Source organism: Fistularia commersonii, chromosome 7 (assembly GCF_037954325.1).
Source record: "Fistularia commersonii isolate RoL2024-O1a breed Wild chromosome 7, RoL_Fcom_v1.0, whole genome shotgun sequence".
Lineage (NCBI taxonomy): Eukaryota > Metazoa > Chordata > Actinopteri > Syngnathiformes > Fistulariidae > Fistularia > Fistularia commersonii.
The window spans coordinates 5,937,674-5,952,882 of record NC_141290.1 but is presented as its reverse complement, the minus strand read 5'-3'; the positions used below and the strand labels follow the sequence as shown (position 1 = coordinate 5,952,882).

Here is a 15,209-nt window from a genome sequence, read left to right as displayed (position 1 = left end):
TCAACGCCTACTTGGAAATCGGGCTTTTATCGGTCTAATTACGCGTTTTGCAGGGTGAAACAATGTTGATAGATCGATTGAATCATTTTATCACTGATTTGACAAATCGATGGAAATTACAAGCGGTAAGCAAGAAAATAAAATGATCTAACGAAAAACAAGGGGCTTTGTCGTTGCTGTGATGTATTTTATTTTGAAGCACTCAAACCGGATGTTAGCGGTATTAGTGCTAGCTTGGCAGCCAACAGACGCCGTGCCCATGTGACGCTAACCGGGTAGAAGGACCGCGCAGTCCAGTCCAGTTCTGTCCGTTGACGGAGTAAATGTCGTCTTTTCTCGCCACGTTTCCCCGCTCAACTGTGTTTATTTCGTTCAATTTCTTCTTATAAAACGTACACATGTTCGTACGGATGTAGCCGTTTTTAGCCTGCTAAGATCCCGGGAGCAGCTCGTAATCCCGGTAAATACAGTTGGTAAGTAACGTTATTGTTAGCTTAAAATGACACCGGTGTAGTCCGGACTCGATCCGTTCACTAAACTTTATTCGTGTCAAACGTTAGCCGACACTTTATTGCTACGGGTGGGTAACTGGCGACAAGCCCGCAGCTTCACTGACATAACCTTGCAAGGTCAAATCAAGCCCGGCGACTAAAGCCGGCTACAAATAGCTACCGCGCTTAGCCGAGCTGCGCCCGGCGACAGTGCTCCTCCTCGCGGGAAGATGTCGGAGGGTTTCCCCCCCTGCTCACGCCGGTGGTTGGCTCACCCAGTGTTAAAGGGTGTTAGCTTGTAGCACACCCGGTGTTTGCTTGAGGCACACCCGGTGTTTACTTGTAGCACACCCGGTGTTTGCTTGTAGCACACCGGGTGTCTGCTTGTAGCACACCCAGATTCTCCTTGTAGCACACCCGGTTTCTCCTTGTAGCACACCCGGTTTCTGCTTATAGCACACTCGTTTTTGCTTGTAGCACATCCGGTGTCTGATTGTAGCACACCTGGGTGTCAGTGTGTCGTAAACACATGAGAAATTTAATGGTTTATTGGTATTTTTTGAAGGAACTGAAGAATTTCAGGTAATCAATTTCCCTCTGGATGCCCGTATAACCCTTGTTTCTACTAACCACGCCAGGATGCTGACTGGTTTTTGCTTGTAGCACACCCGGTGTCTCCTTGTAGCACACCTTGGTGTCTGTGTGTAGTAAACACAAGAGAAATATGATGGTTTATTGGTATTTTTTGAAGGAACTGAAGAATTTCAGGTCATCAATCCCCCTCTGAATGCCTCTGTAACCCTTGTTTCTCATAACCACGCCAGGATGCTGACAGTCCCTTGGGTGTGGTTGCCGTGGATGATCGTACGAGGGGGACTAACAACGATTCTTCAGGCAACCGGAAACTGTGCAGGATCGCTCCATCGGGTGCAGCCATGACCAAGCCGGAGTCGAGGAAAAGCGGCGCGGCCGCCGCCGATGTGAACAACGGCTCTGTGGAGCTGTGCTGCCCGGAGCAGAGCGCCGCGTCCAAAACCAAAGTGGTGAAGCAGACCTCCAGGGAGAGCCTTCACCGGAAAAACACAGAGAGCGAGGTCTATGATGACGGGACCAACACTTTCTTTTGGTGGGTGCTTCCTCCTGGTGTCTGAATTTGGGGTGTTTGCAACACACTGGTGTTGTGTCTGACAGCAGCATGCCTCTCATTTTGAATAAAGAAACACGCCTAGTTGACCTGTCTTTTAAAATGTGATCTAAATGGCCAATATCTATAATTTTCCCCTCGATGTCCTTCACCATCATTACAAATCTCGGAGACGTGCAAGTAGGTTACGTTTCATGCATGTAATTGCTGTTGTGTTTTTTACTTCTCCATTTTAGCGAGCTAACCTGTTAAAATGGCGCTCTGCCTGCTCCCTCGGGAGAGTGCCTGTCATGACAGACTTGACGTCACGACACATGCATGGTAAAAACCAAAGGAGGCAGCTGTCTAACACCAAACTGTAACATTCATGGTGCAGGGCTCGTCGTGTCGATCTGGAAAAGTAACATTCTTGTTAGCCTGTGTTAATATATTGTTACCGTGCCCCCACAGCCCAGCACCTTCCGTGGGTGTGTGTGTGTTAATGAGTGTCTGCTGAGGTTTTTGTCCGCCAAGCTAAAAATCTTCAACTCATTAACACGCCCAGTTTTGCTGCAGAGCTGCTAGTGAAGAATTGCTCTTTAGCTATTTACTTTGTGGTCAACTGGGAAACCCGTGGCCTGAGTCACTCATGGCCATCCTTTTTATTTATTGCCCAACATGTTATTCTACCCAAAAGGCCACAGGGTTCTAATTGGGCAACAGTGCACATCATAGTAATGTGTCCATCACAGCCCACGCTTGCTATGAAGACCCATGGAACACACTCCTCTGGTTGTCAAACGTGGCCTCACGGTTGTGGATATTCAACCCATCTGAACTGGTTTGACAATGACGTTTTAACATGCCATTTGGGATTTACAGAGTAGACTGGTGACTGAAAACAGTCCTGATGCTACCAGATCATCTTCATCAATTCAAAATCCCCCTGAAGCTAGTTAGATACTACACACAGGTTTAGTGTTGGTGTTTTTAATAAAGCTTTTTTTTTCAAGGTCATCCAACAAGATCCACCAATCTGAGTGGATTTACTTATAAACATCATGGTAACCTAAAGTAGCATCTTGAATTTCTTCCCCACTGTCACGAGAAATTCATGTTCGCTGGTCCTAGCCATCATCGCTAACTTAAATACGCTAGGTATTTAGAGCTGATAAATTCCAATTATTTTTAGCTTGGAGTTAAGGAAATAGCAAACTGGTGAAACGCACCGTTTATTTTGGCTTACTTTGTCGACCTTTGCCAGATGGAGCATAGTTTTCTTTCCCCAGAGATTTCTTCAGAATATTTGTCTGATTTTAAAGATTTCTTTTAGAAAGTGTTTGAAGTGAGGCTCTAATTTGTGTATTCAATTTAATCTAATTGTCCTGTTTTGATATGATAGTCACAAGGCCTGTGAGCTGGTCATTTATAGCAACCTATGATGTGGCAAATGCAGAGAATCCTAGTCAGCCACATGGACCCGCGGTAGCTGAGCAAGTTCAATTATATTAAGTCGTTATCCTCTGCCTCAGCTCACACTAGTCTTCTGGGACCTTCCAAATTGGCATTCTGACCCTACAACCACCCAGGGTATTCACAAGATATGAGGCTGGTCGATGTTGTGGATGAACTCAGCAGGCATGGATGTTTTAGGGGGTTTAGACAGCTGTGTCTAGTAATATTTAGAGTATTTGCTTTTTTAATGATCTGAGTCTGCTGATCGGACCATATCCCTTTGCCTGAGATCGGGTGCTGCACTCTGTTATTCACTTTCACCTAGATTACATTGCATCGAGTGTTTCCATCGTTGTCGGTCTGTCGTTTCTCCCGGTTGTTAGTGTTGCCTTTTTTTTTTGATCCCGGTCAACAGAGACATAAATGGATTGAAAATTATTGACCATGCGAGTAGGATGCCTTTCAAAGTACACTTTCCCGTGGCTTCGATAGTACGCAGTAAACCTTGACATTGAACTCTGGGGTGGATAAAACTGGTGTTATAATCTGTAGGTAAAGGCAAAACTTGCAAACTTGCTAATTGAATAGAACCGATAGTGATCTCGACCTTTTGAGATAGCGGTCGTCTTGAAACCGCCAGTTTGTTACACTTGATGAGAAAATTGTCTCCCATCTTTCGGGGTTTGTTGACCTCAATGGCGACGTAGTCCTTTTTTTTTGTCCCCCTGCAACATCATATATGAATGAAAAGTCATGCGCAGGAAAGTTTATTTTACAGTTGGCTAATCATGTGTTTGGTCGTTTCCTCTCGGCATCTGGCTTGCGAGATGTCACTGCGCCGCCCACTTGTTGCACCAGGCATACACGTCTCATGTTTTCAGTATTTCCACATGAACAGTCATCTCCCCTGCGGTGTTGTCGTGTGCTGACAGACAGCGGGCCCTCCCCTGTGTCTCCTGCCAAACAGGTCGGATGAGGAGGTGAGAAGGTAAAAAATGCTCATGACACCTGTCATGCTGGCCCTGTTGCTCAGGCTCAGGGCTAAAGCCCTGGCAGAGAATTAGGTTAAGGAGGTCTGCGGCAACCTCCCCTCACGTTTGCTTTATGTCCGTAAACTGTTGGACACAGGAACCCTTTACTGATATGGTGGGATATTTTTTAAGACAAATGTGCACGAAGTATCTCACACAGCTCAGGGTAAAAGCGCGTGAGACGTATGATGACCGTTTAGCAACCGCAAGACGATTTGTTATCGTTTTCTTTTACACATTAAGTGCGGACTGCCTATAAAGCACATGGATGCACTATATTTGATTGCACAACTTGGCACTAATCTGCCACTTGGAAAAGACACACTCGCTTTTCTTTAAGCCGGTTTGATAATCTGCCGGTGTAAGAACAAACTGGGTGAAGAGGAGGTTTTATAAATTGTCAACTGTCCCGCTTTGCCCTCAAAATAACAAATATTGTGGTCAGAATAATCAGTGTTTTGTTGCCAGGAACCCGAGTAAAGCATCATTTTTAATTTTGAATCTGGTGACTGTGGTATTCGCTGCCTCCTCTCACTGGCAGCTCCGAATGTGGGTGAAAGCGCGTTGAATTTTCAGCTCCAGCAGACACTCTGGTGTTATCCCATCAGGCCCATGTTGTTCATTTCTTGATCTTTATTAGATTGAAATGACATTTCCTGTGCCATTTCAGTTAAGAAATGCAATGGAGGAATTTAAACTTGCATGCAAAACCGTTCTGTGTGTGTGAGGGGGCACAACAAAGAATTAACTGTGTAATCTGTGTAAATAATTGAGAGTCACCGTCACAATTATTTGCCAACATAAAAGCACAAGATGTTTTCTTCCATTTTTGTACGGACAGCAGATCATGTTTATAGAGCTATTTCATTTAAATTGTGTTTTGTTCTATGATTTCTATCTCTTTCCCACGGGTGTGTTGTGTTGCTTTAAAATGCTCAAGCCGCCTGGCAAAAGCTGGTTACATCAGAAAGTGTCTGGTATGAAAAAAATACTGGTTATCTGTTATTTGATTGGTAAAATGTGGATAGCATTGGCTAGAATTGGATGATCTTATTGATGCAAAATCTAATCACAGTCCAAATATAAAAAGCCATTTAAATTGGAAGAACAGGTAACTTTAGTGATGTCATTTGTAATTAATCGGAACTGACTCATCGTGTCCCCACTCCCGCTGATCACCTCATTTCCCGTGGTCGTAACGTTCATCCAATTTTTAAAGGATATTCGGGTGCTTCATCCCCTCGCCTCCCATCTCGCTCGGACTGGGTTTCCCGGGGTTGAATTCTCGTCAATTCGATCTCACCTATTTCCTTACTCACCCACACGGCCTGTTGTTGTCTTAACAAGCGGACGCCGCGTGGACGTGCGCGGAAGTTCGCATCAGATTGCCAAGAATGGATTCTGGCCAACAGTTCGTCCCATCAGGACACCGGATCGCATCAACAGGATATTCTTGTGCTTGGTATTAATACACCAAGACACACTCAACCTCATTCTATCCCCCCCCCCCACAGGCGAGCCCACACTGTGACGGTGCTCTTCATCCTGACCTGTGCCCTGGTCTACGTCACGCTGCTGGAGGAGACCCCCCAGGACACGGCCTACAACACTAAGAGGTCAGTGCAGACAAGAACCCAAGAATAACTTTGGGAAAGTGCATCGGCTGCTGGGCCATCTTAACCAGCTGTGTGGTGTGTGTGTGTGTGTGTGTGGAGCCTTTCTCACTGATGTCATGACATCACAGCTACGCAAGCGTCACGAGCCTTATCGTCCTCTCTTCGGCCGCTCTTACCTGGACGGCAGCCGCCTCTTTCATCGGGCTTTCAGTGGAAGGACCACGTAAAGAGGAGTGTGCTTTTCAGAGCGACGTCTAATTGAATCAACATTTGGCAAATATGGGCACGAAAAAGCACGTTACTCGCCTTTATTGTGTTAACTAAAGCATGGAGTCGTACACTGCGATTGCTGTTTGGCTAAGCTAAACGCGCATCGACCGGAAAGATGAAAATAGAAAAACAAAACACTGTTTAAGTGGTCTAAAATGGATGACCACTTTATTAGACTATGTAGTTTTGTTTTTCCCCTCTTAAAGGTCAGTGCTGTCAAGCTGCAGTTTGAAATGCCGCCGGGCAGTGTTGTTTGTTGTTCTATAATCAAGTCTTTCTTCGGGTTCTCGGGTTTAGAATGTCAAATAACAAGCACGAGAGGGAAAACAGTCTCACAGTTGTGGACCAGACCGGACTCTAGGAAGAGGAGACATTCCTTAGCAAGCTGCTGAGAAGGGATACTTACTTAATTCTGTGCCGTCACTTTTTCTCTTTCTGCTGTTTGTGAAACTATGATGTTGATTGCTAACAAACCGAATACCTGGCATACATACATATATACATACATTACAACCTGTTAGTGACTGAGATTTCCCTCTGCAGAGGGATCGTGGCCAGCATCCTGGTGTTCCTTTGTTTTGGAGTCACCCAAGCAAAGGACGGACCCTTCACCCGACCGCATCCGGGTGAGATCGTAATCCACAAATCTACCAAGGCCTCCTCATGGTCGTTTTCACGCTTTCACTCTCCTGTCAGGTAGCTGAGTGAACACCACATGTACTATGCAGCCGCAGGGATGTCACCTAGCGTCGATGCAGTAAGCATTAACGTATGATTAGGTAAAGGTCAGGATGCCGTTTCAATAAAAGTTGAATTTTCTAAATTTGATCGATCAGTTTCTGCACTGCCATCGTTAACGTCATTCAAAACACGCAAGGATTCTCTACCCGCTCCAACGAAGCTCGGGGGTTTGTTTTCAGACCGAGCCGCACATTAGCAGTAACACATTAGATAGAGCCATGCCATTAAAGTGTAGTAATTGACAGGAAGCGTGCTTTTTAGTCTTGTGCGCCCAATGATGAATGGATTTCCGTCCCCTTCCCTGTCCAGCATATAATGGAGCCTGAAAGCAGTCGCCACCATTCCAGTCAATAGCAGCTTTGAATATCTCTTCTCGATATGGACGTTCTGAGTGCTGCAAATCCATACCCACGAGCTCCTGATGGTAGCTGTGTGTGCTTCCTCACGGGATATTATGGGAGATCGCCCTTTCTGGGTTATTGATCGTCACGTAAACCCCCGTCCGCTATCGCAGACCCGACCTGCCGTCCAAACTTTAGGTTCCCTGTTGAACTTCAATATGTACAGCAGACCGGAACAGCGGTTTTCGGCGTCAGTGGCAGTAAATCACCACGGTCCGAACCATGTCCGAGGGCCGGTTTCCGCTCGTGGCCAGGAAAAAGAGGGGCTGGAAGACGACAGGGTGGGGAACGCAGATGGAGACCCATGGAGTGATGGCAGTGGAAAGCCAGGTTGCCTTCTTAAACTTTCCGGTGGCTCTTTGGAACACAAGGGGCAGTGGTTCAGTGAATAAACTGTAACATTGTTTATGACCTGTTGAACCAGCAGAGTATGTTCATCCAGTCAAACCCGCACAAACTGGAATACTGGAGAGCATCCGTGGGCGGATCAACATGTGGCTTGTGTCGTCACAAGCTGAGGGAGCTAACCTGAGTTGGAAAGGAAGCCCATAGACTACATGCTAACGCCAAAATTATCTTCACTTAACTCAATGCGCCATTATTCTGTCCTCCTGTTTCTATCGGCAAAGTTCCATTGTAATTCCTACACAGAAAACAGTCAAGATATAAAATCATCACCTGTAATTAAGACACTTCTAGTAGTTGCCAAATTAACAACTCATACAGTTAATGAATTTCTTGTATATTAGCTACTGGCGATAGGTAGGTTTTTAGGAGCCTCTGTTAGATGACAGTGTGATGGAGCAGAGCAGCTCTGACTTTGCATTCTTTCTCCTTTTCCCTGCAGCTTATTGGCGGTTCTGGCTTTGTGTTACCGTCGTCTACGAGCTGTTCCTCATCTTCATCCTTTTTCAGGTGACCGCGTTAAAGACCGATGCTGATATGTGACCCCCGCCGCATAAAATCTTTAAAACAGCCAACAAACATCAATGCCTGTCTGAAGTATTACCTGGGAAGAATAGCTACTAATTTTGATTTTATTCCAAACTCAACACCTCAGACGGTGCATGACGGGCGGCAGTTCATGAAGTACATCGACCCCAAACTCGGGGTGCCGCTCCCTGAGCGAGACTATGGAGGAAACTGCTTGCTGTACGACCCGGGCAACACGGCCGACCCCTTCCACAACATCTGGGTGAGACTGATTTGTCGATGTTCCTACTTAATCCTCGCCCAGACCTCCGCTGCTTCTCTTGCTCACGGCCTCTCCGAAGAACCGCACATTCTGCTGCGGTTCGACTGGCTCTGTGTCTGCAGCCACAAAACAGCTGCATACCTTTTCAGTGTGACCTTCACAATAACAAAAAAAAAACAACTCCGTTAAATTTCCCATCATGTATGCTAGGAGGAGTTGGTTGACCTCTTGTGAAGGTGGACACATTAAAACAGAGCTCTGTGCCTGTAGATGAAGATTTTATTTTCATAAATAAAAAGAAGCTAATCCTGATGGAACGCACCATGTTTCTTTGGCAGGACAAGATGGACGGCTTCGTTCCAGCTCATTTCCTGGGTTGGTACATCAAGGTATCTTTCACCAATGACCGCAATCATTTATTAGCTCCAAGCCAAGATGGCCTCTGGCTCATATCTCATCGGGGTTCGGGTTCAGAACGAGGATCGCTGGTTTTATAGAAGTAAATGTTGTCTACGCAGTAAATGCTCGTGCGTGTTTGTGTATTTTGTCGGTTTGTTTTTGTTTCGCCGACTCGAGTCCGAGCCCGCTCACCCGCCACCTCTGCCCTGGTTTCCCAGACGCTGATGATCCGGGACTGGTGGATGTGCATGATAATCAGCGTAATGTTCGAGTTCCTGGAGTACAGCCTGGAGCACCAGTTACCCAACTTCTCCGAGTGCTGGTGGGACCACGTATGTTCCAGTATTACTCCCGCTGTCATTACTCGCCATATAGCCGCCGGCGGATACTGGGGCGACCTTAAATATTAGGGTCGTCAGCCTTTAAAAGAATAAACGTGAAGCTTACGAGTCCTCAGGCAAGTGTAATAGAGGATTTCGATGTTGACCAAAAATTCAGTTCCCCCCCACATTTACTTTCCATGCATGAACTTAATCTGAATTTTAATTTTGCATATTTCCTCACGATGTTGAAAGCTGAATTATGAATTTGTTTTTCCAGATAACTATCCTCAGTTACTCCCGATCAGAGCATTTACAGCTGTCAGAATAAAAAAGCTCATAGTATTTACTGCTCCCCTTTAGCCTTTACTATTAGCTGTGCGTGCGTGGAAGAGCAACAGATGGGAACACCTGTTTGATTGCAGGGGCATAAAGAGGGGTAATAGTGAAGGGATTTCTTTTGGATTTGCCTTTTCTGCCTCAGGAAACAGACAGTTTTGGTCGGCTCAAAGTCGCCAGCAAACATAACAGGTGCCGCAGGGATCTCCACATATGCAGACCTGCAAAGAAAAGAAAAAAAAACAGAGGTCTGACTGTTCTTCAACTCCTGTTTTTTTTTTTTATTTTTTTTTTTTATTTCTCTCCAGTGGATTATGGACGTGTTGGTGTGCAACGGTCTGGGGATCTACTGCGGGATGAAGACCCTGGCCTGGCTCTCCATGAAGCCCTACCAGTGGCAGGGCCTGTGGAACATCCCCACATACAAGTAGGACTCCGTGAACTGCCGGCAAGGTCTATTCAGTCACAGAGCGTTAAAGCAAATTCACATTTAACACCGTGCGGCGTATCGGACTTCTCCACGCGTTCATTGTTTGGCATGTTCCCAAATTGCAGGGGAAAATGTGGACTATTTCTAGTTCTGTGATTGATGTGGATAAAGAAGTCTTGCTCCAGGAACCGACAGTCGGGTCTGATCTCTCCTCCTCCTCCTCCACAGGGGGAAGATAAAGCGAATAGCTTTCCAGTTCACGCCCTACAGCTGGGTGAAGTTTGAGTGGAAGCCGGCCTCCAACCTCCGGCGCTGGCTGGCCGTGCTGGGCATCATATTCATGGTGAGAGAACGAAGGGTTCACGGGGCCGGATCTTCTTCTTTACCTTTTGGCTTTTTCCGTCAGGGAATCAACCCTCTCCACTTAACCCTATTCTCTCTATCCTCCTCTCGCACACCAACTACCACCATATCTTCTCTCACCAGGTCCATAAATCTTCTCCTTGGTCTTCCTCCGATTCCAATATATTCATTATGACCTCCTCTGTACACGACCGAACCATCTCGGTCCGGCTTCTCTCACCTTCTCTCCAAAACATCTAACATGATAGACTCAGTCCCGATCCTATCCATCCTGGTCACTCCCAAAGAGAACCTCGACTCCTCCATCTCTGCTGCCTCTCTTTCCCTCAATGCCACGGTCTCCAGACCAAATACCGTTGACAGTCTCGCCGCTTTCTTGTTCACCTTTCTTTTCATTCTCGCTGATAGTCTTCTAGCTCTTCGCACCCCTGACACTTCTCTCCACTCCCTCCAACCCGCTTGGACCTTCACCTCTTCTCCACACTCTCTGTTGATCTGGACCTAAGGACTTGAAATCCTTCACCTTCTCGACAAACCCGAGAAACGCCAAATGTTGAGCGCGCTCAAAGCAAATCCTAATGCAATAAAACGTGACTTAACATAACCTGAGATTAATGAATCCAAAAAGCCGATCTGATCGCCGGTGGTTGATTCCAGTTTGGGATTGGACAGGATTGAAGTGAAGATGTTTTGAGCCAGGAGAGAAAAAAGACCCTCCTCGTCGGGAGCTAAAGCCGTTTTATGAACCGACCGGTGAAATACGATGAGAGACTCGGTGTTGTTCTTATCTTCCAGGCGGCCCGGTATTCAACTGTTTCCTTCGGGATAAATAAAGATGTTCTTATTCTTATTCAGTAAAGCATATAACGATGAAGAGTTTCCCAGCAGGACCTGTTGAGTGAGAAATCACGCCAAGTCAGTATTCAGACGATGTTCTCTGGTTATTTCTCAAGTTCCTCCTGGCGGAGCTGAACACGTTCTACCTGAAGTTTGTGCTCTGGATGCCTCCCGAACACTACCTGGTGCTGCTGCGGCTCGTCTTCTTCGTCAACGTGGGCGGCGTGGCCATGAGGGAGATCTACGACTTCATGGACGACCCGTGAGTCCCGGCCGTCGAGGGGGTCGGGGGTCGGGGGTCCCCCGTCCTTCCCCCTCCGTTCACGCCGTCGTCTCCCGACTTCCGCTCCTCAGGAAGTTCCACAAGAAGCTGGGCCAGCAGGCGTGGCTGGTGGCGGCCATCACCGTGACCGAGTTCCTCATCGTGGTCAAGTACGACCCCAACACCATCATGCTGCCCATCCCCTTCTTCATCATGCAGTGCTGGGTCCTGGGGATCCTCCTCATCTTCTGCTGGACCCTCTGGCGCTTCTTCATCCGGTGAGCAGAAGGCTTTCAAATCAAACGTCCCGGAGCCTTTTGAAAACAAAGCCCACTTTGGACAAATAACCCAGAAGCAAACGGGCGGATCATATGAATTCGTGACCGAACGGTGCCGTCTGTGATTCCCTCCGAGTCGCGAGTCGCGCTCCCCTCGTCCCCCTCGATTCCCGACGTCCCCTCAGCCCGGCCCGTTAACCCTCTCCTCTCTTTTCTCCCTCCGAACCCCCGACTCCTGGCCCACCAGCCTCTGTCAGGTAGGTGCGGGAGAACCCGCTCAGCCCCTCCCCTCCCCCGCCCGGAGCCCCACTTCCACACGGGCGTCACTCCACACGGCCGCCGGCATGGCACCGATTTGTGTTTCCACTTTTTATCCGCCGCCACGTTTCCCAGCAGCAGAGTTGTCAGCCAGTGAAGGGGAGGAGCATGCAGGGGTCGTCATGGGAACCGTCTCCACAACTCTCAGACCACTGACACACCCTCCCCTATCCCACACACACACACACACACACACACACATAATTGACCGGTCCAATATATTTTATACAAAAAAATGGTTTCATATGAACTTGACCCCCCCCCCCCCATCTCCTCCACAACAATGAATTCTTCCTCATCTTGTAAAAGATTTTCTGGCCTGATTTTGTTCTTAAATAGGAAGTGATTTATTGCTTTTTCTCAGTCTTTTGAATACGTCGGGACGAAATAGAGAGGAGAGTCAGTCCGGACTGAAAAGGACAAGGAGTGCAGGTGGTGACGGCTCGTGAAAAGCCCTGAGATTCGGATAATGGTTTCAGCCGGCGTGCTTAAAATCCATTTAAATTTCTGACTCGCGTGCCTCCCCTGTCTCTAAAGCAGAAGCACCTGAAGGTGACCTCCTGCTCCACGCGGAGGATTTAAACCAAAGCGGTCCTTTCTAACAGCCTGTCTGCTCTTGCAGTGACATCACCCTCCGCTACAAAGAGACGCGGCGGCGCAAGCAGGAGGTTCCCGCCGACCGTGACAGACCAGCGGGTGACGCCGCCGCCGCCGCCGCCGCCGCCGCCACCACCTCCGGCCGGAGCAAACTGAACGGCAGCTCCGACGTGCTGCGGCAGAGGAAGTCCTGAGGGGCGCCCGACAACGGACGACAGACAGGTTTGCAGTGTGCGCGGTCGGACTGGTGCCTCGTCACGCGGCAGGCTAGGAGCGGCCGCCTGCACTCGCATTTGGCAGGGATTTACCTCATTTTGGTCTGGAAGAACATCTTGGGGACACAAAAGTATTCGTAGAGGTCGGGAGGATCGGAAAGCGGCGGTTCTCCACCAGCAGGTTCGGCTGCGCTTCATGATAACAAGCCAACACTTTCTCCGGTGTAAATACGCTTCTTATGTTTCCTCCTCCTTCGTTTTGCTGTTACTAGCGAGAATGGCGGTGAGTCCGTGAAAGTGGTGCTCTTTCAGCAGAGGGTGATTCAGAGAAAACCAAAAGGAGGAGCGCCCCCTCCCTTTGGAGCACAAAGAGAAGAATCTGATAGCTGTGTGCGTGCGTTAGCCCAACCAGACAAACACCTGAATGTACAAACATCTTTCCGGCTGATCAAAATAGGACCAAAAGTGTAGCGTCCTGGTTTCCTCCCGCCGCGTCTGTTCTGAATACGTTTGGAACCCCGAGCGAGCCGACGACCCTCCCGATCCCTTTTCTGTCGACGACGCTTCTAATTTACTGATCCCTCGCGTCGAGCAGCTTTTAGTGCATCACGGCGCAGCGACAATGCACGATCGGGCGGTCTGCAAAATAATAGTGAACCCTCTGCACATTTTGAGAAACCACACACACACACAACGCTCGAACGACGACGTCCTCGCACTTCATCTCGTGTGGAGAAATGATGTCCACTTGCTGTCCGCCAGCTTACCGTCCAGGTGGAGCGACACAAACAGAAAGGGGAGGGGGGGTCTAAAGTTCCAAGAAATATCATGAAAAGCAAAGCAAAGAGGAAAATGAAAAATGAAATCATAGGCCTAATGATGTGCGTGTGTGTTCGGTCTGTAGTCCATCGCTATGCAATCTTCATGATCAATCTCTTGAGATTTCAGCATTCGTTTACGCTCACTTCATCTGGTTTCATTTTACTAGAAACATGACAATGCTGTGGATCTGATGTGGTCCACAGTGAAATGTTTGAGTGCCCACGTGCAGCATCTTCACACACACACACACACACACACACACACACACACCCTGCATGGTTCTGGTCACCCGGAGATGCTCCGCCGGTGGGACGGAGGAGGAACGCGGCCAATGCCTTTCTCTCCTCTCAGGTTTGTTCTTGAAAAGGACCATAGGTTTGTTAAAATAAATAAAAAGTACCATACTTTAGGTATCGAACTGCTGATATACTGAAATTTGGGTTGTAGTCGGGTGTCTTTGGTAGATGTTCTTGCTCTCGTTTGTTTAGGGAAATGGTGTCGAACACTGGATTGTACTCATTGATGACAATCACATGGAAAGACGGCCGCCGATTGGCTGGTCGACCAACCGGGCCAGCAGCTAAACTTAAGAATTTTCTCATTCCGTTACCAAGCCAAATATTTTTTGTTTTCTTTTAATTAAACCATTGACTTTTATTAAACTGCCAGATCATCTGCTGTTACTTGAATAAAGCGAAAGAAAGCGAGGTTTCGCCCTCGTGGCTCGGCTGCGTTTTCCCATCGGTTGTCGTCGAAGCCAAATCCCATCCTTCTGAAGCCATAAACGCCATCCAGCCACAGAGACACTCGCGCAGCATCTCTACTTATTTAACATTTATTTTTGTCTATTTCTACACTAAAGCTCCAAAGCCGCACCACTTTATGCTACCGTATCTCCGAGTATCTCAAACCAGATATTTCTGTAGAGATGGCGCAAAAAAAAAGCTTTAGTCCTTGTGTTATGATTTTGCGGGTGTCCGAGACCAGTTACACACTCGTGTGTTTGTCATCGTGAATGTAACGTCATCCATCAGCTTCCTTCGCCATAAACGAAAAAGTTTTGGACTTTTCTTCAGGGACCAGCCTCGTGGTATTCCGGGTGTTTGCACCTTTTTCCTTTTCGTCCGTCTCTGCAGACGTTTAGCTGATGTGTCGGAATTAGTCCTCGTTCCGTGATGATACGGTGGCCGGTAAACCTCGAACAGAAAGATTTCTCGGTGCGAGGCTGAGAAATCTTCTACTTGGGAGTTCTTGGCTGGCCACTGAGCTTTTATGCGACTTGAACCAAAACCGTGTTGTGAATTTGCACATTGTTTTAAAATAAAAATGAATTCCACCGGTCACACGCGACTTCGGTCTCCAATGGGAATTGGCAAAAAAAAAAAACACACAAAAAGAAGCTGGCCTTTTCTCCCATGGTGTAAATTTAATGGCGTATCATTTGCAGCTACGGGGGGGGGGGATTCGATATCCTGTTACTGGCAACTCGCTTTAAAAGCCATTTTTAAATTGGTTTGTTTAAATGTGAATACGATCATGAAAAACTGAAATATGCTGCTGCACCACATCATTTTATAATGTTTTCAATAAAAAAAATTATGAAAACCTTCATGACTTTGTGCTTCTTATGAAAATTGCATGACTTTCATAGATACATTTAGTTTACCATGTCACAGGGGCAAAGTGGGACTTTACATGTTGTTGAA

The 15,209-nt window shown here is 47.4% G+C and overlaps 1 protein-coding gene across 1 annotated transcript; it reads left to right on the top strand.

Annotated features, from left to right (window-relative positions):
- The first annotated feature begins 258 nt into the window (after nucleotides 1-258).
- On the top strand, nucleotides 259-15,110 carry ptdss2 (phosphatidylserine synthase 2). Its single transcript, XM_086149340.1, has 13 exons — nucleotides 259-473; nucleotides 1,316-1,617; nucleotides 5,615-5,716; nucleotides 6,530-6,612; nucleotides 7,976-8,043; nucleotides 8,189-8,323; nucleotides 8,662-8,712; nucleotides 8,941-9,054; nucleotides 9,690-9,808; nucleotides 10,040-10,154; nucleotides 11,128-11,273; nucleotides 11,366-11,551; nucleotides 12,492-15,110. The coding sequence occupies exons 2-13, from the start codon at nucleotides 1,427-1,429 to the stop codon at nucleotides 12,658-12,660; spliced, it is 1,479 nt and encodes a 492-aa protein (XP_086005466.1). The 5' UTR covers nucleotides 259-473; nucleotides 1,316-1,426; the 3' UTR covers nucleotides 12,661-15,110.
- The last annotated feature ends 99 nt before the right edge of the window (nucleotides 15,111-15,209 follow it).